The sequence below is a fragment of the Capricornis sumatraensis genome, chromosome X (genome assembly GCF_032405125.1).
Source record: "Capricornis sumatraensis isolate serow.1 chromosome X, serow.2, whole genome shotgun sequence".
Lineage (NCBI taxonomy): Eukaryota > Metazoa > Chordata > Mammalia > Artiodactyla > Bovidae > Capricornis > Capricornis sumatraensis.
This window is the reverse complement of record NC_091092.1, coordinates 26,223,745-26,248,683: the sequence shown is the minus strand read 5'-3', so window position 1 is coordinate 26,248,683 and position 24,939 is coordinate 26,223,745. Positions and strand designations below refer to the sequence as shown.

The window sequence follows — 24,939 nt, the reverse complement described above, 5'->3', positions numbered from 1 at the left end:
TTGAATCAGTTCTAACGAGGTAGATGGACCTGGAGCCTATTATACAGAGTGAAGTAAGTCAGAAAAACACCAATACGTTATACTAACGCATATATATGGACTTTAGAAAGATGGTAACGATGATCTATATGCAAGACAGCAAAAGAGACACAGATATAATGAACAGTCTTTTGGACTCTGTGGGAGAAGGCGAGGGTGGGATGCTTTGAGAGAATAGCATTGAAACATGTATATTATCATATGTGAAACAGATCGCCAGTCCAGGTTCGATGCATGAGACAGAGTGTTCAGGGCTGGTGCCCTGGGATGACCCAGAAGGATGGGATGGGGAGGGAGGTGGGAGGGGGGTTGAAGATGGGGAACACTTATACAACCATGGCTGATTCATGTCAATGTATGGCAAAAATCACTAAATATTGTAAAGGAATTAGCCTCCAATTAAAATAAAGTAATTAATTTTAAAAAAGCTAACGACAAAGTCATATCATAAAAAAAAAAGAAATAGCAACTTTAGTAAAGTTGCAGGTTACAAAATTAATACACAGAAATCCCTTGCATTCCTATACAGTAACAATGAAAAATCAGAAAGAGAAATTAAGGAGCAACTCCATTCACTACTTCAACAAAAAGAATAAAATACCTAGGAGTCAACCTAGCAGTGGCCACAGGACTGGAAAAGGTCAGTTTTCATTCCAATCCCAAAGAAAGGCAATGCCAAAGAATGCTCAAACTACCACACAATTGCACTCATCTTACATGCTAGTAAAGTAATGCTCAAAATTCTCCAAGCCAGACTTCAGCAATACGTGAACTGAGAACTCCCTGATGTTCAAGCTGGTTTTAGAAAAGGCAGAGGAACCAGAGATCAAATTGCCAACATCCGCTGGATCATGGAAAAAGCAAGAGAGTCCCAGAAAAACATCTCTTTCTGCTTTATTGACTATGCCAAAGCCTTTGACTGTGTGGATCACAATCAACTGTGGAAAATTCTGAAAGAGATGGGAATACCAGACCACCTGACCTGCCTCTTGAGAAATCTGTATGCAGGTCAGGAAGCAACAGTTAGAACTGGACATGGAACAACAGACTGGTTCCAAATAGGAAAAGGAGTACGTCAAGGCTGTATACTGTCACCCTGCTTATTTAACTTCTATGCAGAGTACATCATGAGAAACGCTGGGCTGGAAGAAACACAAGCTGGAATCAAGATTGCCGGGAGAAATATCAATAACTTCAGATATGCAGATGACACCACCCTTATGGCAGAAAGTGAAGAGGAGCTAAAAAGCCTCTTGATGAAAGTGAAAGAGAAGAGCGAAAAAGTTGGCTTAAAGCTCAACATTCAGAAAACGAAGATCATGGCATCCGGGCCCATCAATTCATGGAACATAGATGGGGAAACAGTAGAAACAGTGTCAGACTTTATTTTTTGGGGCTCCAAAACCACTGCAGATGGTGACTGCAGCCATGAAATTAAAAGACGCTTACTCCTTGGAAGAAAAGTTATGACCAACCTAGATAGTATATTCAAAAGCAGAGACATTACTTTGCCGACTAAGGTCCATCTAGCCAAGGCTATGGTTTCTCCTGTGGTCATGCATGGATGTGAGAGTTGGACTGTGAAGAAGGCTGAGCGCCGAAGAATTGATGCTTTTGAACTGTGGTGTTGGAGAAGACTCTTGAGAATCCCTTGAACTGCAAGGAGATCCAACCAGTCCATTCTGAAGGAGATCAGCCCTGGGATTTCTTTGGAAGGAATGATGCTAAAGCTGAAGCTTCAGTACTTTGGATACCTCATGCGAAGAGTTGACTCTTTGGAAAAGACTCTGATGCTGGGAGGGATTGGGGGCAGGAGGAGAAGGCGTCGACCGAGGATGAGATGGCTGGATGGCATCACGGACTCAATGGACGTGAGTCTGAGGGAGCTCCGGGAGCTGGTGATGGACAGGGAGGCCTGGCGTGCTGCCATTCATGGGGTCGCAAAGAGTCGGACATGACTGAGCAACTGAACTGAACTGAACCGAACTGAGTCAACCTACCTAACGAGACAAAAGACTGAAATGAAGGAAACTCTAAGACACTGATGAGAAAATCAAAACACAAATAGATGGAGAGATATACCATGTTCTTGGATCACAAGAATCAATATTATGAAAATGACCATACTACCAAAGGCAATCTACAGATTCAGTGCAATCCCTATCAAATTACCAATGGCAGTTTTCACAGAACTAGAACAAAAAATTTCACAATATGTATGGAAAGACAACAGACCCCAAATAGCCAAAGCAATCTTGAAAAAGAAAAACGGAGCTAGAGGAATCAACCTTGCTGACTTCAGACTATACTACCAAGCTCCAGTAATCAAGACAGTATGGTATTGGCACAAAAACAGAATTATAGATCAATGGAGGTTCCTAATTTCAAATTTTATCAGGACTTTTCTTAGTTTGATGTGAAAAACTTTTGAAACACACAGCACATCTAGGTCTGAAACCATTTTCATAATTAGTGAACTGATACAATGCTGGTCAGGTATTTACCTTCAATACATTTGCTAGCAAGTAGTTTTAGCAAAGTTGGGAATAAAGGACATTTCTTTGATGGTTTCACATTCCTTTTCCCTAGTCTATCTCAATGTGCAGACGTCCAACTCCAGTACCTCAGCTCCTTTCTTTGTTTCTGACTAGGGTCTATCTAAATAGTTTAGACAGTAGTATATGTTATAGCATATACACTACATAATGATAACAGTATAATGCCATGTAATGGTGCTTTTAGGCTTCACCGTTGGCTCAGCAGTAAAGAATCTGCCTTCAATGCAGGAGATGCAGAAGATGTCAGTTTGATCCCTGGGTTGGGAACAATTCCTGGAGGAAGGCATGGCAACTCCTCTGGCTAGAGAATCCCACGGAGACAGGAGCCTGGCGTTCTACAGTCCACAGGGTTGCAAAGAGCCCAGACATGACTGAAGCAACTGAGCACGTATGCATGGTGCTTTTCAATCTCTCAGGCTCCTTTTAATGAAGGCTTATATGATTCAGGCTAAAGTGTTCGTGGCCAGAAGCTTTACTCCTGATCTGAGAAGCAAGATACTATAGGAGTTGTGTGCAAGCTCTTGAGTCCAAGTGCCCTAGATTCAAACTTGGACTTTATCAATTATTCACTGAATGGCTTTGAGAAAGTGAAAGAACCCTCCTGTTTCTCACTTTCCTTAAAGGCAATATAGGGATAACAACAATACCTACATTATAGAGCTGTTATGAGGATGAAAACGATCATACACACAATATTACTACTTAACCAGTTTATTGAGCACTTAGACATGGTTCTTAGTCTGCAACTTATGAATTCATTTTATTTGAATATAGGACTTGAGAGAAATTGATGTTTCAACCCAGAAGGATGGACCCTAATGGGGAAGTTCAAAAACATCAGCACACTAATTGCAGAAATGCTTTGGAGGAAGGTGGTATTCAAGTGACATCTCTATGAAAGCAAATATGAGATACTCTAACATATAATGTTAGACCAAGGATCAAAATATAATCAGATAGAAGATTTTTACAGAAAGCATATACTTCTATCAGATTTTAACCTCACTGATGACGTTTCTAAAAAGCTACTTATGGCCATTTCCTCATGTATAACCCAGTCTCCAATAAACAACTGCAATGGGACTGACCATGGCAGTAAAGATAGAAATATGACCAAGCATTTCCCATGTTACAGCTGACGGCAACTGAGCCAAGAACTCCCAACTGTGTTTCAGTTCACACCTGTTTCATCACACAAGCACAAAATCATGGAGATGTTGAATAACAACTGCCACATACTAAGTGTCTATTATGAGCTAGGCATTTTGTGCCTGGCACTGCATACACTTTATTTTTAACCCTCATGACAAAGCTGAAACATAGTTGGCCTCATTTTACAGATGAGGCAAACAGTTAAGATGGACTGAGTAAAATCCCCAGGGTCACATATTAAGTAAGTAGCTAAGCTATGATTTAAGTCCAGGCAGGTCTGATTTCAAAGTCCATGTTTTCCACTAAACCTTGAGACTTCGCTCATTATTTTTAACTAAGTGGGCGTGGTGGAGATGAAAAACACAAGTACTTCATTTGTTACTTAATCATCTTGTTTAATCCTCACCAGAACCATAGGAAGTGGATTGGGATATTTACCAGTATTTTACTTACGAAGCATCTGAGGTACTAAGAGAGTAAGGAAGTCCTTGCTAAGGTCACACAGTGTGTGATACTCGTGGAATCTGGAATCTCTGCTCTTAACACCTATGTTCTCAAGCAGTGTTGTCCAGTAGAAATAGGATATGAGTCATATGTGTACTATTAAATTGTCTAGCAGCCACATTAAAAACTAAAATGACACAAGTGAATTTTATTTTACTTAAACCAATATATCCAAAATATCATTTCAACACATAGTCAATATAAAACAATTGAGATATTTTACTTCTTTGTACGTAGTCTTCAAAAGTCAATGTGTCCTGAATTCAGACTAGCTCAATTTCAAGTGCCAGATGGCCACCTGTGGCTAATAGCTTTGTATTAGACTGGAGAGCTCCATACCTTAATATAGAGAGGCTGAAGATTGAACACAAGAAAGAGAAGCTTTGGTTTTCACTGACCTGCAGATGTGTCCTTAAAAAGGTTTTCCTTTTGGTGTACTCAAAGTTGTTTCTCATCAGAAGATACAAAAGTGCAGAGGCTTCATTCCTGGTTGAGCCAATCTGTGACGTGCAGCACTTTAAAACCTCATAGCAAAACGCAGCACACATGTTTGCCCTTCCTTTGAAAAAGGCCGAGGGAAACTAAATAGGAAAACATAGATAATTATCTGAAAAGCCATAAAACAGAAATCAATCAACTATCAAGTGCCTACAGTATTCTCCCTAAAACTAAGCTGGGTGCGCTGAGGATACACAATCAACATAAGATTAGGGTACCGCTCTGGAGAACCCAAGCTAGATAAAAACATAAAGACCAGCATGTATAATGAATGACTGAAATTATGACTCATTTCATGATGATGGTCTCAATTTGGGCCATAAAAATGGCAAGGCCAACCTGCATTACTTACTCTTTTGCTTTATATTTAAACAGTTCCTTATGTTATAAACTTCCAAATGCTAGGAAAATTATATCAAGAATCTATTCAGCAAATAAAGTTGATCTTTTCACAAAATGGAGTATAGACGAATTGTACACACACAAACAGAAACATGTGCACCCTCTACTCATAAACAGCGTTGAGTAAAATACAGGTCGGCATAGAAAAAGTACAAAGTGACTATCTAATCCTCGAAACAGGCAAGTGACTGCTACTTTTGGAATGTATTCAGTCTGCTTTGTGGAAAATAAGCTGTACATAGAACGTAGGCTTCTTGCAAACTTCCATGCTTACATGTCTTGGCAAGTGAGTACTAAGCTGCTCCAGGGTACACAATGGATTTTTTTCAGGGAGTGTGAAGCTAGAGTCTCTCAAAATCATTCTCAGGAGTATTGGATTTACCCATATTATAGGAATCAACATAAGGCTAGGGCCTAATTTCAATATTATTTTTTAGATATATCGAATTTAAGCCCATTATATAGGAATCTATCTTCTTTTTATCACCATAACACTAAGTACAATGCTTCTTACTGTTTATGCATCTTCATCTATTAATGAACATTGAATAAATGTTTTCTAGCTGGCATTGAAAAAATCTCATCAATGGTTTTACCAGATTAAATAAATCTTTTTGGGCAAGATACTTCTGTATAGACAGGAAGGGAAGGCACAGCGGTAGAGTAGTTAATCTGCTATAGGAAGTCTTCCATCTATCACTTCACAATTACTGAAATTAAAAATACTCTAGAAGGAATTAATAGCAGAATATCTGAAGCAGAAGAAGGGATCAGTTAGCCAGAAGATAAAGTGGTGGAAATAACTGCTGAAGAGCAGAATAAAGTAAAAAGAATGAAAATAACTGAGGATAGTCTCAGAGACCTCTGGGACAGTATTAAATGCACCAACATTAGAATTACAGGGGTCCCAGAAGAAGAGAAAAAGAAAGGGTATGAGAAAAGTTTTTAAGAGATTATAATTGAAAATTTCCCCAACATGGAAAAGGAAATGGTCAATCAAGTCCAAGAGGCACAAAGAGTCCCATACAGGATAAACCCAAGGAGAAACATGCCAAGACACATACAAATCAAACTACCAAGACTAAACACAAAGAAAGAATATTAAAAGCAGCAAGGGAAAAGCAACAAGTAACACACAGGGGAAACCCCATGCGTGTAACAGCTGATCTTTCAGCCGAAACTGTGCAGGCCAGAAGGGGATGGCACCATATATTTAAAGGTACTGAAATGGAAAAATCTACAACCAAGATTACTCTACCTGGCAAGGATCTCATTCAAATTTGATGGAGAAATCAAAAACTTTTCAAACAAGCAAAAGATAAGAGAATTCAGTACCACCAAACCAGCTTTACAACAAATGTTACAGGGATTATATAGTCAGGAAATACAAGAGAAGAAAAAGATCTACAGAAACAAACCCCAAACAATTAAGACAATGGCATTAGGCATATATCAATAATCCCTTTAAGTGCAAACGGATTCATTGCTCCAACCAAAAGACACAGACTGGCTGAACGGATACAAAAACAAGACCCATCTGCAAGAAACCCACTTCAGACATAAAGACACATATAGACCGAAAGTGAGAGGATGAAAAAATATATTCCAGGCAAATGGAAAGCAAAAGAAAGCTGGGGTAGCAATCCTCATACCAGACAAAGTAGACCTTAAGATAAAGAATATTACAAGAGATAAGGAAGGACACTACATAATGATCAAGGGATCAATCCAACAGGATGACGTAACAATTGTAAATATCTATGCACACAACATAGGAGCACCTCAATACATAAGGTAAACACGAACAGACATAAGAGGAGAATTTGACAGTAACACAATAAGAGTAGGAGACTTTAACACCCCACTCACACCAATGGACAGATCATCAAAACAGAAAATTAATAACGAAACACAAGGCTTAAATGATACATTAGATGAAATGGGTCTCATTGCTATCTTCAGGACATTCCACCCAAATGCAGAAGAATACATCTTTTTCTCAAGTGCACATGGAACATTCTCCAGGATATCACCTCATACCAGTCAGAATGGCCATCACCAAAAAGTCTACAAACAGTATATGCTGGAGAGCATGTGGAGAAAAGGGAATGCTCTTGCACTGTTGGCGGGAATGTAAATTGATACAGCCACTATGGAAGACGGTATGGAGATTCCTTTAAAAACTAGGAATAAAACTGCCATATGACCCAGCAGTCCCACTCCTAGGCATATACCCTGAGGAAACCAAAACTGAAAAAGACACATGTATCCCATTGTTCACTGCAGCACTCTTTACAATTGCTAGAACGTGGAAGCAACCTAGATGTCCATCGACAGATGAATGGATAAAGAAGTTGTCGTATATATACACGATGGAATATTACTCAGCCATAAAATGGAACACATTTTAGTCAGTTCTGATGAGGTGGATGAACCTAGAGCCTATTATATAGAGTGAAGTAAGTCAGAAAGAGAAAGAGAAATATCATATACTGACACATATATACAGAATCTAGAAAAATGATACTGAAAAATTTATTTGTTGGGCCGCACGGAGAAACAGACATGGAGAATAGATTTATGGACGTGGGAGGAGGGGAGGATAGGGTGAGATGTATGAGGAGAGTAAGACGGAAACTTACATTACCATATGTAAAGTAGATAGCCAACAGGAACTTCCTGTTGTCTCAGGAAACTCAAACAAGGGCTCTGTATCAACCTAGAGGGGTGGGATGGGGCGGGAGATGGGAAGCAGTTTCTAAAGCGAGGGGATATATGTATACCTATGGCTGATTCATGTTCAGGTTTGATAGAAAATAACAAAAATCTGTAAAGCTGCTGCTGCTGCTAAGTCGCTTCAGTCATGTCTGACTCTGTGCAACCCCATAGATGGCAGCCCACCAGGCTTCCCCGTCCCTGGGATTCTCCAGGCAAGAACACTGGAGTGGGTTGCCATTTCCTTCTGCAATGCATGAAAGTGAAAAGTGAAAGTGAAGTTGCTCAGTCGTGTCCGACTCTTAGCGACCCCATGGACTGTAGCCTACCAGGCTCCTCCGTCCATGGGATTTTCCAGGCAAGAGTACTGGAGTGGGGTGCCGTTGCCTTCTCCTTCTGTAAAGCAATTATCCTTTAATTTAAAAAAACATTAGAATGAGATCTAAAAAAAAGAAAAAAAAACAAAACAATATGCAACTTGTAACAGATTTATTGGTAACAATGATAGACAGAATCCCGGGATGGTGCTCCATCTTTCTGGCTATTTGCTTAGTCTACATTTTTAAAGGAATACGGTAGTGTTTAGAAGCATGGACTCTTATGATAATTGGCAAGATCAGAATCCGGATCTGCTACCAACTAGCTACGTGACATTAAGTTCCCTGTGAGCTTCACTTCTCTCACTTTAAAATGGGAAAAACAGAGACTTCCCTGGTAGTCCACTGGTTAAGACTCCGCACTGTCAACATGAGGGGCCTAGGTTCAAACCCCAGTAGGAACTAGATCCCAGACACTGCACCTAAGAGTCTGCATGCCACAATGAAAAGATCCTGCATCCCGAGAAGATCAAGGCCCTGAGTGCTGCGACTAAGACCCATGGAGCTAAACAAGGAAAACAAAAATTAATGGGAAAAATAACAGCATCTACATCGCAAAGCTAGTGTGAGAATTAAAGGTCAGTTCTCATTTGTACTTTTACTTTGATTGAGGTTTAATTTACATACAACAAAATTTACCGATTTTAAATTTATCATTCAATGATTTTTAGTAAATTTACGGAGTTGTCCATTTATTACAATCTAGTCACTCCCATCATCTCAAAAAGATCCGTGGTGCCCATCTGCAGTCCCCTTTTCTACCTCCAGTCCCACAATACAAAATGAGCGAATATTTCTAAATCACTTAGGAGAGTGCCTCTCATCTACCAAGAGATGTATATTACATCAGTAAGAAATGTCTGAACAGGAGGAAGAAATACAATGCAAACCATGAAACCAAATGTCTTATTTACTGGCATAATAAAAAATGAATTTGGGTTGCATTTTAACCAGAACAAACTTAATTCTTCATATAAAGATACTGCAGCTTATTTCTGATTAGTATGTAATTTAGTTTTCCTTATAAGCCTCTTTGAAAAGCACAGGCCTGGTTTCCATAGTAAATCTGGAGGCCTGAGCAATTAACTGAATTACTTTGAGAAGGGGAAAGAAAAGAAAAAAATCTGTGTAACTCAGATGAAAAGCCAGCAAGAGTTTTCACTTGTGACTTCTCCCACTACTGTTACCTCACATCATGGTTATATGGGCTCCCCTGGTAGCTCAGCAGGTAAAGAATCCTCCTGCAATGCGGGAAACCTGGGTTCAGTCTCTCAGCTGGGAAGATCCCCTGGAGGAGCAAATGACAACCCACTCCAGCATTCTTGCCTGGAGAATCCCAGGGACAGAGGAGCCCCTTGGGCTACAGTCCATGCGGTCCCAAAGAGTCAGACACGACGGAGCAACTCAGCAAAGCACATAGTTATATAGTGTTTCTTCAAAGCTCTCTAACATCCATTATCTCATTTTACACCTTCAACAACCCTGCAAGATAACTGCTTTCAATTTCTTCTTCCTCTATTTTTTTAATCCTAGCAATGATGCTTTGTACTGAGAGGCAAGCATCTGAGTAAAACCAACAAGCACCTGACAACGGAAGCCAGCCAGCCAGCCTGCCTGGACATCTTCTGGCTTCACAAGACACCTCATTTCAATGGGTATTTGGATAAACAGACTCAATCATAATTTGGGCTAAAAATGACTGGATATTTTCATCGAAGTATGAAAAGACCCTGTTTTTAAACACAAAAATAACAGAGAAGGAGAATAAGGAACAAATTATTAACAGTCCAACTCTCTCATTTTAAGGCTGAGTCTCTGTGATTTCCTGAGGTCATACTAGGTCTGCCACCCAAGTTTCCTGACTGCTCACTGGGGGCTTTTCTACTGTACTAAGCTTCATCTGCCTAGTTAACTTTTGTGTATTTTCTTTGCAATGATACTGACTAAATTCTACCTTTTCATTTTTACCTTGAAACACTGAGTGAAAAATGATATGGTATCTAACACTGTTAGGGAAACTTCGGTAGCAGTATTTCCTTCAAGAAGTGCCTGATGGAAATGCTTCAGTTGTTGCAGAACCTGAGATTTTTTTTAAAAAGGAAATTAAAACTGTATGACACAGGGATTCACATAGCAGTTCTGAATGACTTTCTCTCCCAAAGACTCAGAGAGAGAGAGACAAGCAAAAAGACACCAGGCTCTCAGTACCTGCAGACTTAACGAGTTTCACTGTATTTACTCCTTAATCAAATATGATCTGGGTTAATCAATTCTGCTATTGTTTACTGCAGCTCTGTATCAACAGCTCTGTAGCAAATAAATAGGTGCCTACTTCTTTGTAGACAAGATGTGAGTGATGATCTAGGTATGTACCTAAGAAATAACGTGGGAGGCATTTTAGGCTGTGCTGCTCATTATATGTGCAAAAATGAGAAATCATAGAAAAGCAGCTATGTTATGTACAGGGGTTCCCTATGGCCTGATGTTTTCAATGATGCCAGTGGTGTGAGACTTGTTTCTAAATCAGAAGGACAACAAAGCATCTGGGCCAACTGAAAGACACAGGTTTCATACATTTGTTACAAGAGACAAAGAGCAAAGCTGAAGGCTGTACCACTCCCATTTTTTTTGAAAGGTCCTGGGTCTAGTAGCTCAGCATCCATCTGCTCAAGACATTTGTATTTATTATTAGTCCTTATCGCAAAGCCAGTTCTGTTTGCTTCCTCTTAAGCAACCTCTAAAGGACTGTCTGGTAATGAACACTCTCTCACTCTTTGACTTTTTACTAAGATTTGCTTTCAGAGAATAGCTTTCATTCATATAACCCTCTAGCTTCCTATTGAACTTGTTAATATTTCAACCTGTGTGAAATATGTCTTTGTCAAAATAGTATTTACAGTGCTCTGACCTCTGCAGACAGCTCAGCATGTGTAATCCCTTGAAAAATCACTAAATGAAAAATAGTCATTCTAAACATATATATACTATTTTGTTCAGATTCATTATTTTCATTAAAGTACAGATAAAGGATATTGAATGTAAAATCACATAATTAGAATAGTTCAATGAGAAAATTAATCTCCTTCATATTAAACTAAGAACTCACAATTAACTAAAATTGCCAGAAACAATCCATGCATATTTTATCTTATATTCACATATGATGAAATTACCATAGAGAAACAGAGCTAGGCAAATATATTGATATATGTAAAATGATCTCCAGCTGTACTGGTGATTTAGGTTAAATAGTATTAATGTCTGTTTCAAATGAGTACCCTACCTACATTTTGCACTGACTGCGATGAAGTGTTAATAAACTTTCCAGGCTGTTAAGATGCTGAAGCCTGGCCTGCATTATTCCTGATCTGTTTCAAAGAGCTGGCATGCTTTGCGATTTTCAGGCTACTCCAAAGTGTTTTGACAGCCAGGCATTATGCACTCTAAAATAAAGGTTAAAGTTAGGAAATGAAGTACTTTAATATAATATCTCAATGTTAGATTGTTTTAACTAATAAATGACTAGAGTTCCACAGAAACACTGTGCTACCATCTGTTACTCAGCTTAAATGAGACCTCACTGGAAACTGTATGATGCTTACCATGTATTTAAAATATCTTATACTACAAGAATACAAGTAAGGAATTTAGAGAAATTTCTTACTTTCCTTCCTCTCCTCAAAAATACCAGAGTAGAGTGGACAATACTCCAATAATTTTCTGCCTTTTTCTCAGGAGATAAGGAAAGGCAAGAGTCAGAGAAAACAGTGAGAGGGACACTCAGAGACTCGGGTGGAGGGTGGGGAGGGGGGTGGTTTCCTGAATTTAGATGTTTAAGAATGAGGCCTATCCAATCTGTCTCTGGGCTGGAGTTAAACTTGGATCAGAACTGTTTTACTCAATAAACATGTCTATCTCCACATTTTTATTGTGTTCTCCTTGAATTGTAGGGTTTCATTAAAAAATTAACAACTGGGTAATACAAGCACTGAGGAAAAAGCCTTTGTCCATCCTCTACTAAACACAGAGGGCAGGTCAGCAGAATCTCAGTGATTAAGATTGATGGTGGTAGTTACCATAGCAGTTCCCAACCAGTTCCCAGTGCTGGGGAGACACTAGAAATTGTCATCTGAATTATTAGGATGTCCCAGAGACTCAGCAATAAACCCCATCCAAACTGCCTCTTTAGTTTTTCCAAGTGCTATGAAAGTTATTTTAAAAAAGAAAAGAAATCTATTTAACTTCCTTTAATGACTAACTCTACGTGTGAAACATATCTATTCGCAATAAGCACGTAATCTTTTCCTTAGGGTCGTGCAAACGTTTCCTTAAACATTTATTCCACTAAGACTTACACAGCAAAAAGAAGAAAGAAAGAATATATAGCATCTGTCTCAATTGCTGTTGGGGATTTCTGTTTACATTAGTAACTGAAGTGAGTATTGATAGGTTGTAAACAAAAGTACTGCTGCTGTTGCTGCTGAGTAGCTTCAGTCGTGTCTGACTCTGTGCGACCCCATAGACGGAAGCCCGCCAGGCTCCCCCGTCCCTGGGATTCTCCAGGCAAGAACACTGGAGTGGGTAACAAAAGTATAGACCTGACAATTGTCTTCACTTGATGATTTCCTGCCTTCCCCTGGATCTAGCCCTTTCTCATGAGCTTCAGTAAGCGACAAGCATCTATTCTAGGATTAGACTGGAAACTGCGCACATCAGTCTAACCTTACCTTTTGGAAAACTTTTAAAAATGTATCACTTCCCATCAGGTTAATTTCAACTTTGAGTTGAGAAGCATTCAATAAATCATGGGTATCTTAAGGCTAACTCAAAAGGAAGCATCTAGGTTTTGCATGGCATGATTAAGACTGCCCTCTGTTGGAAGAGAAGAAAACAAGAGGAAATTGCAGTGCTATGGGAATTACCTTGCTATGATTCTTTGCCCCATGTATCTAAAGTGAACCAAACACACTCTAGGAAGAACAACAGTAGCATCTTAGTCCTATATTACCATACTTTGCATTTTAACAAATAATATTTGAAAATTCATGTGTTAGGCTCTTCTATCCCTGGAATTCTCCAGGCAGGAATACTGGAGTGGGTCACCATTTCCTTCTCCAGGGGATCTTCCCGATCCAGAGTTTGAACCTGGCTCTCCCACATTACCTACTGAGCCACCAGCAAAGCTCTAGCATGAGTGGCAACACTAATCAGTTACAAAATTGCCAGTTTTGGAATGGGCGACTAAGCAATGTTGCCTAAACGGAGGGGTGACAGGGAGGAAAGAGAGCATGGCTTTTGACTTGACGTCCAACTTGCTAATGACCATGGGTATTAGTGCTTTTCCATGATTATAAAATACTGTCAGGAAGAAAGATGCTAAAATTGGGTCAAATTAATTTGTTTCAAAAATAAACCAAGGGGTAAGTTTCAACACCCCCACCCCCACCCCCGCCTTTTGGGACGCACTCCAGCTCGGCGCGGCGTTCCCAGAAGTCATTGTGTTTCCGGTCTCTCGGGTCTCTGGTCCAGCACAGGGTGCCTTGAAGGCGCCACCTTCCCTCCCATGTGCCTTCGCTCGTCTCAGCAAAAGGAGGCTGGTGTCTCCTTCCAGCCCCCCAACCGCGCCCTCCTGTCCACCCCGAGCCGTCTTCGATCCATCCGCTTGCCCGCCCGATCGCCCACCCAGTGCCCTGAGGCCGCTTCACAGGTCTGTACAAGAGTTTAAACTATCGTCCCGTCTGGGGCCCTTCCGCCATCTTTTTGGTGGTGCCTGTCTCCCCTGGTTCCCAATCCCATCAGGGAATCAAGATGAAGGCTGGGGACGTGGGTGAAGAAGACAGGGAAAGTGGGCAGAACTCTTCCGAAGGAGATAAAATACAGATTAGCCTCTGTGATGTGTCTTCTGAAGATTTTAAAAAAACCTGGCAAACACTAAAAGAGCTCCATGACAGAGAGCCACGCGGACTGCAGGGGAAAGGAACCAGTTTGAGGAAAGAGCGATTGTCAGACGGGAGGTGGACAGGCTCCATATCCAGAATTAAAGAGTTTACGGAGCAGCGGAGAGACCTGAATGACCCTATCCATGACCTGCGAGGTCAGTTAAACGCGGAAGTATGCGATCGCTCTACAGTAAACGAAACGGACAGAAATACGCTACAGCAAGAATCTTATGATAGCCAACAACAAAGTCTGAAATTTACTGGTGAGCTCACAGCAGAAAGGAATAAACTAACAGAAGAAAACAAGCAGCTTTCGGCTAGGCTCAAGAGGAAACAGCCACAGTTTCGTCGTTCTTTTTCTGATAGTGATGATGACTTCGTCCTTGGGTCTCAAAAGAGCGAGTCAGTTATTTTGATCAGGGACCCTCCGCCCGGACCTGAGAGGTATGTGGCTGTCAAACTGATAACGGAAACAAATACCAAACAAATGAAATCTAGAGGGAAAAAGAAACAGCCACACAGTTCCGAGCTTCAGGTTCCATTTTACAGTCAGGACGTCTTTGAGGTGCCAGAGAGCCCTCAGGAGAAGATTTCCTCTAACAGCAGTAAGACGATCACAATAAGCAGTGGCAGTCAGAAGTCGTCTAGCACTGTTCCTTCAGCGTCTACACTCGGCCCTCAAACAGTGGATGAATTTCAAGATGACTCCAGCCTTCCCGATGCCAGGCTTGGCCATCCACAAAGCAAATCCATTTTCACACAGAGGACCTCCCCACAGAGGATCTCCACACCAAAGCATGGAACCGAGATTGATTTCCCTTGGAGCCTTTCCAGTATTTCTCCAGGAAAAGACCTACCTACTGAAATATTATCTGAAACTTCAGAGGAAAGTATGATCGATTATACCAAAAGCATATTTTCTCCTTTTACACGGAGAGACGAAAACACCACTTTACATCTATTTCCTTTAGACTCTACTTCAAGTGCTAATGTGAAAAGACCATCATTGGGTGTTTTTCGCGTTTCAGTGAGAGAGAGCAGTAGCCAGACACCTTGCAGTGAACAGTCCAGGGCAAGGAAGACTACGAATGGAGCTACAGCTGCAGCCCATGATGCTGATAAGAAACAAGGTGAGACTGAGGCTTGCACTTCGGGGTCTTCAATAAAGAGAAAAGTCAAGATACAGTTAGAAAAAGGGGGGAAGTAGCTATTGCTCCATCTCTCTCTTAAGGAGACTGTTTTGCTTTTCCAAGAGGACAGTCTCCCTATCAATTCAGACAATTTAACATTTGTATTCAGACTATGTCACTGATAATTCCTGACTTTGATTCTACTTCCCAGAATATAATATACAGGCAGTAAAATGTTGGGCAAATGACTAAGACTTTGAAACAGTGACTTCTTGCCCAAAAATAAAATTCAGCTAGAAAGAAAGTTTTCAGAATCCCTCTACTTCTATATAAAAGTGTAGAGGTCTATCATCTTTTTGTTGAAATTAGGCTGTTAGTGTCTGTGAGTCAGTGTGTGCCATGCTGAGTTGGTTTAGTTGTGTCCTACTGTTTGCAACACTACGGACTGTAGCCTGCCAGGCTCCTCTGTCCGTGGGATTCTCTAGAAGAATACATGCCCTCCTCCTGGGGATCTTCCCATCCATCTTGTCTCTTAAACACTTGCATTGGCAGGTGAGTTCTTTATTACTAGTGCCACTTGGGAAGCCCTTATGAGTCAATAAGAAGGCTTAAAAAAAGAAAGCCAAGAGAACACCTAAAAGGCCTGGACTGTAAGAGTTCAACCCTGTAATACTTGTGAAATACTTACTTGACTTGACAAGGTAACTACAACACTTACACTGAGAAAAATTCAGAAGCAGATATTTTTCAGAATAAAATGAATATGACTTTACAGATACTACAGAGCATGACTTAAATTAGAAAAGAGAAGATGTGACACAGACTGTATACTAGTTATTAAAATTTGCTTTTAAAAATCAAAAAGCGAGAGCAGAAGGAAAAACCTCATTAACAAAGACAACGATTTAGCAAGCGAGGGCAACATTTACAAGAGCAGGAGACCTTTTCAAGAAACAGAGCAGTTATGGTTTTTTCCGTGACAAAATGCAGCCAGTTGCTTGTCACTGGTTATCACAGTGTGTGTGTGTATATGTGTGCAAGTGTGTGCACATGTATACTGAATGGAGGAGGGGAGAACTAGTCAGCAATGCATGTCCCTCTCCTTCCTCTCTTCTGTCCTCCCCCTACCACCCTCCTTACTTTCCCTGGGCCGTGGTGGTATTCAACTCCTTTTTTCTTTACAGTTTTTGTGTTTTTTTCCCATGTGTCCTTGGGCATGTAGAAAAAACAAAGTTATTGAGTGAATCCATGTGCCATAAAACTCACCCTTTAAAATGGAGTACAAGACAGTAGTTTATATGGTATATTTTAAAACTTGTAAAACCATCACCACAGTTTTAGAATATTTTCATCACCCTTTAAAAAAGCCCATACATAATAAGAGCTGTCACTTTCTGCATTCCCACCTTTTAGCTTTGTGGGGAGACAAAACAGTCCACTGTGGTTGTGGTTGTTAATTTGATTCAATATCTCTTGGAGTGAAATACCACCAGGGTTGAATATTATCTCCCTTTACATATTTCTTTCCCAAAACATGGAAGCTTAAAACATAGTATCAATAATCTTTGACTTTTACACTAAATCATACATTCTAAGTAGTTGAAGGTTGTAGTTATTGAAAACTGTTTTATTAATGTGCTTTAGAATTCATATCTAGTTTTCATGTGTTTCAGTCTCTCTGGCAAGTTAACTATCAACTTATTTTATGTTTTTACATCCTGCATTATTACAAAAATATTTAAAATAATATGTACTAAAAACAAAATGGAAAAGAAGTAAAATTTACTGTATTATTTGACTTTTACTGTAAATCATACATTCTATGTACTTCTAGTTATTTAAAACTTTTATTAATGTACTTTAGAATTAGTTATTCATATCTAACATTTGATGTGTTTCAATCTCTAGCAAGATAACTGTCAACTTATGTTTTTATATCCTGCATTATTAGAAAAAAATGTTTACTATTTACTAAAAACTAAATAGAAAATAAGTAAAATTTACCTACTATTTTATGCTGATAAAAACCCAGGTGCTTTCATGTTCTTCATGCTGTTTACTTTTCTTTAAGTATTTATTTATTATTTAGCTTCATGGGGGTCTTAGATGCAGCATGTGGGATCTGTTTCCCTGTCCAGAGACTGAACCCAGGACCTCTGCATTGCCAGTGCAGAGTCTTAGCCACAGGGAAGTTCCCAGGGATTTTGCTTGTTTGTTTTGTTTTCCCGGTGGGGGGGGGGGTTGTGTTTGTGTGTTGCTTTTTTGTTGTTTTTTTTTGCAAAAGTAGAAAAAAGAAAGGATTATGTAAACAAGTGTGGTACTGGGAATGAGTTAACCTTCTGATTGTACTTCCAGAGGACATACAGTTTATGAAAACCCTTTGCTTGTATTCTATCATATATAGTAAAGAGGAAATGGTAAATTGTAAATAATATAATTATACATCAAGGTAAAGAGAACAGAGTCTAGAAAAGAACCTGACACCATACAAAACTGTATAATGGTCCTGTGAAGACAGCAACAGCATTCCTTACTCTCAAAGAACCCTTCCTGTCTTTTTGTTTGCTTTGATTGTGTAAATCCTGGGTCAAATAAAATCTACAATGTTAAATATGACTTTTGGATATTGTTATTTTCTTCTGTTTACCTTGGTCATTTAATGTATTCTGTGCCCTGCTATGAAAAAATATTTTAGCACTTCTAAAACTATTGCCTGACTTTAGAAACTAATTTTTTTGTCTTTTAAAAAAGTCCTGTTAATAAAGAGAAATTTTGATAACATTATTTCTTTTTACAAACCCTTGTGTCGAGGAATGACGTTCAACTGATCGGAGCAAGAGAGCTGCTCCGCTACGTGCAAAACCCCAACCCAGAAGCAGGTCATCTATGAATAGTTTAGTACCAGGTTCCCCACAATTGAGTGGTGCAGTGTTGGGCGAGGGGGCTGCTGCCTTTCTGGTCGTGCTCGTGTTCCAGGATGAAGAGTTCTCTGTACTGGACCCGGTCCCAACACGCAGAGGGGCGTGCCACGCCATGTGCCAAAGGACCTGGGCAGTGGCCCCATGGTAGGGACGGTCGGGGACTGGCTATCTGAGGCCAACCGAGGCATTGCCAGAAACTAATTTTTACATAAAATTATTTCGAAGGCTCAAATTTGTATGATGGAAATAAATTTAAGTTAAAATATAGGAACATTCTAAGGTCAAAGTCTACCAGCTACTATCCCCATGTCCAACAAAAATCAGCGAGAGAGGAATGCTAAAACTTCAATCCTTGACCCCTCCCTTCCCGGATCTAGCCTACGTAGTTTGCCCACTCCACCGATTAGCCATGCAGTCACTTAGATGCAGTCAATCATAAAGGAACTCAATCAGGAATAGTCACTGGAAGGACTGATGCTAAAGCTCAAACTCCAGTACTTTGGCCACCTAATGCAAAGAACTGACTCATGGGAAAAGCCCCTGATGCTGGGCAAGGTTGAAGGCAGGAGGAGAAGGGGACGTCAGAGGATGAGGTGGTTGGATGGCATCACCGACTCAATGGACATGAGCGTGAGCAAGCTCCAGGAGATGATGATTGACAGGGAAGCCTGGCGTGCTGCAGTCCCTTGGGTGGCAAGGAGTCAGACACAACTGAGCGAATGAACAACAACACTTAGTTGGGAAACCACCTCTCAGATCTACTCTTCCCCCATCCTCACCTGCAGTGTTCTGTTCAGGTCCTTATCGCCTCGCTCTTAGAGGTCACGTCTGTGCCCGTGTGCTGTGTGCTAACTCGCTTCAGTCCTGTCTGACTCTGCAACCCACTGGATTACAGCCCACCAGGCTTCTCTGTCCATGTGGATTGTCAGGCGAGGGTATTGGAGTGGGTTGGCACACACTCCTTCAGGGGATCTTTCTGACCCAGGGATTGAACCCTCTTCTCCTGCATCTCTTGCTCTGGCAGGCAGGTTCTTTACCACTAGCGACACCTGGAAAGCCCTTGGGTACCCATAGCACTTGACCCATTTCCTCTACTGTAGCAAATAATAAAAGAGGTTTGTGGGCATGTCCATTTCTCCCACTGGATTCAGGTTTCTCTAGGCCAGAGATGGTTCAGGGTGATTCCAGGATTTCCACCTAGAAGGAGCTTAGGGCCAGCAATCTGAGTGGAAGGGACAACAACCAGGGGCTTCTGGGTTTATTTGTGATGTCTGGAGGGAATACACCATGTGGCACCACAGAGAATATACAGATGGATGTAGCCTGATCAGTCTGGGTTTAATTGACTCATAGGTTCTTTGCTCTTCAGCAAGTGCTTTTCTTCTAGAAATCTTGTGGGGGTGCACTCAAGGTCGTGCTGTTTACACAAGAGGCCTGTGATGGGATCCTCTGAATTTAACCTAAGGCAGAGTAGCAAGGTTCTGGGTGAGTCTCCATCAACGTCCTAAAACCCATTGACCTCTACGTCTTCACACTTCTAGCGCAAGATCCCATTCTAATTTCGAATGATTACGATCAATGCTGTCTCTAATAATCAGGCTTAACTCAAAAGCTTGTGCTCTCTCTCGTTCAGTCACAGGAGCTGGCAGAAGCATGCATATGTCGGGAAGAGTCAAGGAAATCACGAGTCATATGTGAGCCATCCATCTCCTTCCTTTACATCTTAATCATCAACCTCTTTCAGTGCTTTCCTTGCAACACCTCTCTTAATTATCCTGATCATGCTCAGGTGCTCTGCTGGGTCTCGTGAGGCAGGCAGACATACAGCAGTTAGGCCCGAGCCTGGACAGAAGGCGTGCATGACCCATCTTTCTAGGGGCCACCTCCAATTCTAGATTCCTGTGGAGCTTTGCACTCTGGTGAGTCCCCCCTCCCTCCAGCCCCACACTCAGTCAGGTCTCCCTGTTGACTTCTCCTCCAGTGTCATTTCCCTGCCTCTGCACCCCAACTCAGCGTCAAGGGCAAATGAAGCCCTTCTGCCTTGACTGCTTTGGCCAATGCACCCTCCTGCCAAACCGGACTCCTCCCTGAGCCCACAGGGGCACCACCACCGTTACTTCTGGGCCTCTGCTCCTGCTCGCCTCCCAAAATGGGAATAACCTCCTCCACCAACTCAAATGTCACCCACCCTAAAAGTCTAGCTCAAATTTCAGTTCTTCCTCAGAATTCCCAGCCCTCAGTTTCCCCTCTTCTGAATGCCTATGGTACTTATTGTTTGGACTACACAGTCTGGCAGTTATAAAGCAAGTCTCCAATACATGATCATTCGCTTTTTACCAATGGCCTGTAGCTACTTGGGTGAATGCCCACCAGTCCTGCCCTGCTGCTCTGGGAGACGCCCAGCTCCCCTCTCAGCCAAGGACTCCCCTCCTTTCTGCAGGGAGAGGCAATGAATGCAGTGGTTAGGGGCGTGGTCTCTGGAAGTGACTGCTGGGGCCAGCAGCCTAGTTCCCTCCTGCAGTCTACCACCAACGAGACTCTGGGCCTTGCCGTGCCTCAGTTTCCTCCTGTACAAAACAAGAATGGTAACAGCACCAACAGGAGAGGTTCTGTGGAAAGATGAAATAGGTCAAGTGGAAAACTTAGAACGCTGCCCGGCATAGAGGAAACACTATAGAAGTGCTAGTTGTTATTAAGAATGCCACAATGTGGGCTTACCAATCTAAACAGACTAAACCTAAGCTGGTAACCTAATCATTTTTCTAAACACTCAAAACATTAGAGCTGGAGGAGCCCTTAAAACTCAAGGAGTTCAGTCTCCTTTCACAGAGAACACTGTTGCACAAGGGAGGGAAATGACCAGTCCTGAAGTCCCACAGCTGGGTAAGCTCAGACCATTATAAGAGTCAGGTCCCCTGTTTTGTTTTGCATTTTTCCCCCCAAATATCTTAATGCAATTGTATCAACATTTCCAAAGGGAAAAAGTTTCTGTATTTCTAAGTAACCAAGTCACCAATGAACCTCTGTGACACACCTGGTGAGTTGGGGATTGCCAGTATTAGCTAGGGTCAGCTGTTTGTTGTTCCAGGGGTGAGGTGTGTGGGAGAGGGAGTCTGGAGGACGGAGGGGGCTGGACTGCCATTGTGAAAATCAGGGGACTAAGGAGATGGGTGGCTTCCCTGCTGGCTCAGCAGTAAAGAACCCACCTGCAATACAATGCAATGCAGGAGATGCCGGTTTGATCCCTGGGTCGGGAAGATCCCCTGGAGAAGGATATGGCAACCCACCCCAATATTCTTGCCTGGGAAATCCCATGGTCAGAGGGGCCTGGAGGGCTACAGTCCATGGGGTCGAAGAAGAGTCGGACGCGACTGAGTCACTAAATGACAACAACCAAGGGGATGGGTGACCCCCTCCCTTCTCTGGACTCTAGCTGCCCCATGATTATGGAAATCAGATCCCCCCAAGTGAACTAGGAGCATGGGGGGCACAACGATTACACAATATACTCTAAGGCTCTAAGCCAATGCACAAGACCTGGCTCAGTACTGAAGAAGGCAGGCACTTGAATGAATGACTGACAAACTACCAACTTCCCTCAAGTCTCTACTCAAACGCTGCCTTTTCAGTGGCAGTCTACCTAGTCCACCCTATTTACAATGGCAACCCCCTGGACTGCTTGGTTTTTCTCCATAGTGCTTACTGCCCTCTAACATACCTCATACTTTACTACCCCGCCCCCCCTTACTCTGACTCTAGCAATAGCATGCCAGCTCCAAAGGGCAAGCACTTGATCTGTTTTGCTCACCACTGTATTCTCTGCCCCTAGAACACTGCCTGGCACAGGGCACGCAGAGTGGGCATAGGTTTTGTTGACTGAATCAATAGAGGGCATCCGAGTTTCCTAATCAACCTTTCAACTTGGCTTTCAAAGCCCAACGCACTGGCTGAGAAAGCAATAAACAAATTGTGGGTGTTTGTGTCCATGGGACACTAAAACCTATCAACTTCGGAGCTACTATCGACCAAAAAAACGTCCAGAAGGTCGCTCAGGCCAAAATCTGTCCCTCAGGAATTCATTAGTGCCCCGCCCCCCAAGTTTTCACAGTAACTCTGGTTGATTAATTTAAATGGCCGCACCAGGTGAGGAGTATATGGGAACTCGCATCTGTGCAACTTTTCTGTAAATCGAAAATTATTCCAAAATATAAAGGTTACTAGAGAAAAAGGCATCCACGCGGATGGTGCTCCGGATTTGCCATGGATTTCTTGTACGCCAGAGGAGACCCGTCCTTTGCTACAGGGAGGGACTAGGCGCTTCAGAGGTTCCCTTCGACTGCCGCCACCTCGCGGGACCCGCCGCGCAAGGAGCCTCGGCGCGTCACCCGCACTCCCGGACCTTGGTCGCCGTCCCCGCGGGCTCCCGGCCCCTCATCCCCTCTCCGGGCCACGGGCGACACTCCCGCCCCCGACCCCGCGAACTCCTTTCGGGCCCCAGGCCGTGGCGCCAGGCTCCTCGGCGCTGCCCGACGGCCAAGGGAAGTGCGGCGACAAGTCGTCGTCCTCCGGCCCCGCCGCCCCGCCGCCCCGGCCGCTCGGGATCCCGGAAAGCCCGGTCGCCCCGGGTCCCACAAGCTCGAGCCGGGCGCGGGAGGCGCCTGCCGCCGCGGCCGCGGGATGTCCCGAAGAGGGCCCTCGACCCCGACTCCCGCCGCGGCCCTCGGCCCCAGGCGCCCCGGCGGGCCTCTCGGCCGCGATTCCCGCTGCCCCGGCCGCGGGACCGTACTCACCCGCGGGCGCAGCCACGCCGCCGCGGCCGGCGTAGAGCAGCAGCGCCCACAGCCCGCAGAGCCGCGCCGGCCGCTCCATGTAGCCCTCGCTCGGAGCCCGGCCGGGCTGCAGCCGCCGCAGTCTCCGCCTCTTTCGCTCCCTCTCCCACTTCCCGGCTCCGCCGCCCTGGAGGCTGGCGTGGGGGCCGGCGCAGACGGGAAGGGCCGTCCCGCCCACCGGCCGCAGGTAACCCCGGGGCCAGCGCCGGCGGAGGTTCCGGGCGGCCGCGGCTCCAGCAGGGGCTTCCGAGGGGCGACACCTGGCCCCGCGGCAGCCGAGCCTCCGTCGCGCCCCGGGAGTTCGATCGCCGCCCAGGCAGAGCGGCCACGATCCCGGCGCCGCCGGGCTCGGTGCGAACGGTGTGCAGCCGGGAGTAACCCTGGACATGCCCTGCCGAGCACCGAGCAGGGCAGGGCGGCCTCCGGGAAGGAGCCTTGAGCTGGCCTTCTGAAGTCTCAGCTTGCAGTCGCTGGCCTCTGGGCCCTTGTTTCCTAAAACTCTGACTCCAGGGTTAGAAATCCCAGGCCTGACTTCACAAGGTGCACTTGGAAGACCAAAGAGGGCACTTAGTCGGAGCGTGCTTTGTGAACGCGATGGAAGGTATATTTGAAAGCTGGTGATACATAATGCTAAGTTGATCATAGAAAGAAAGAAAAAACCTACATTTTAAATATGAGAGACAGTGCCATACTGGGCTTCCCTGGTGGCTCAGTTGGTAAGAATCCCTCTGGAATGCAGGAGACCCAGGTTCCATCCCTGGGTGGGAAGATCCTCTGGAGCAGGGCATGGCAACCCACCTCAGTATGCCTGCGTGGAGACTCCCATGGACAGAGAAGCCTGGCGGGCTACAATTCTTGTGGTCACAATGAGTCAGGCAGGACCAAGCGTCTGAGCACAACAGAGTACCATACTATGTCCTTGGATTTTTCCAAACTCACAGCCAACTTTCTACACACTTCTCTTCCATAGATATCTATTGGGAGATGGAAGGCGAGCTGGAAATGTACACACTGAATAGGTTGAAAGTGGGTGATTGTGAGGATTAAGGATGATGAGGATGGAGGAAGAACGCTTTAGTTTTCCTGTGGCTGCTGTAACAAATTATCACAAATTTAGTGGCTTTAAACCACCCATTTTACTTTATTCATATTAGAATTCTGTAGGTCAGAAGTCTCACTGGACTAAAATCAAGCTGTAGGCAGACCTGTGTTCCCTTCTGGAGGTTTTGAGGGTGAGTCCATTTCCCTGCCTTTCCCCGCTTCTAGAGACTGCTACATGCCTTGACTGGTTCCTGCACCACTCAGACCTCTGCTTCCCTTGTCACATCTCTTTCTCTGACTCTGACCCTCCTGCCTTCCTTTTTCATTTGTAGGAATCCTTGTGATTTGATTGGACCCAGCAGCTATAGAGAAGCTAGTGGTTGGGGTAGGGGAATGGCAGGTACAAACTCCTGGGTGTTAGGTAGGTGGCAAGGAGGTATTCTACAACACAAGGAATATAGCCAACATTTTGTAAGATCTGTAAATGGAGTGTAATCTTTTAAAATTTGTGTACAAAATGTTTTTAGTGTAAAAGGGAAAAAATATATAGGACCTACCAGATAATCCATGATCATCTTCCTATCTCAAAATCATTAATTTCTATTAATAAAAGGCTACTGTATAGCACAGGAAACTCTACTCAATACTCTGTAGTGACTTATATGGGAATAGACTCTTAAAAAGGGTGGATATACGTATATGTATAACTGACTCACTTTGCTGTACAGTAGAAACTAAAACAGCATTCTAAACCACCTATATGTCTATAAAAATTATTTTTTGAAAATCATTGATATAATCACACCTGCAAAGTCACTTTTGCCATATAAGGTA

At 43.1% G+C, this 24,939-nt stretch overlaps 1 protein-coding gene across 1 annotated transcript in view; it reads right to left on the bottom strand.

Annotated features, from left to right (window-relative positions):
* The window catches only part of LOC138071585 (dedicator of cytokinesis protein 11-like), a 153,320-nt gene extending 128,640 nt beyond the window's left edge, over positions 1-24,680 (bottom strand). The window contains exons 1-3 of the mRNA XM_068963100.1: positions 24,663-24,680; positions 23,026-23,484; positions 4,652-4,834 (exon numbers count right to left, since the gene is read on the bottom strand). Coding sequence (XP_068819201.1) covers positions 4,652-4,834; positions 23,026-23,484; positions 24,663-24,680 — 660 coding nt within the window. The remainder of the gene's footprint in view (positions 1-4,651; positions 4,835-23,025; positions 23,485-24,662) is intronic.
* Positions 24,681-24,939: the final 259 nt, after the last annotated feature.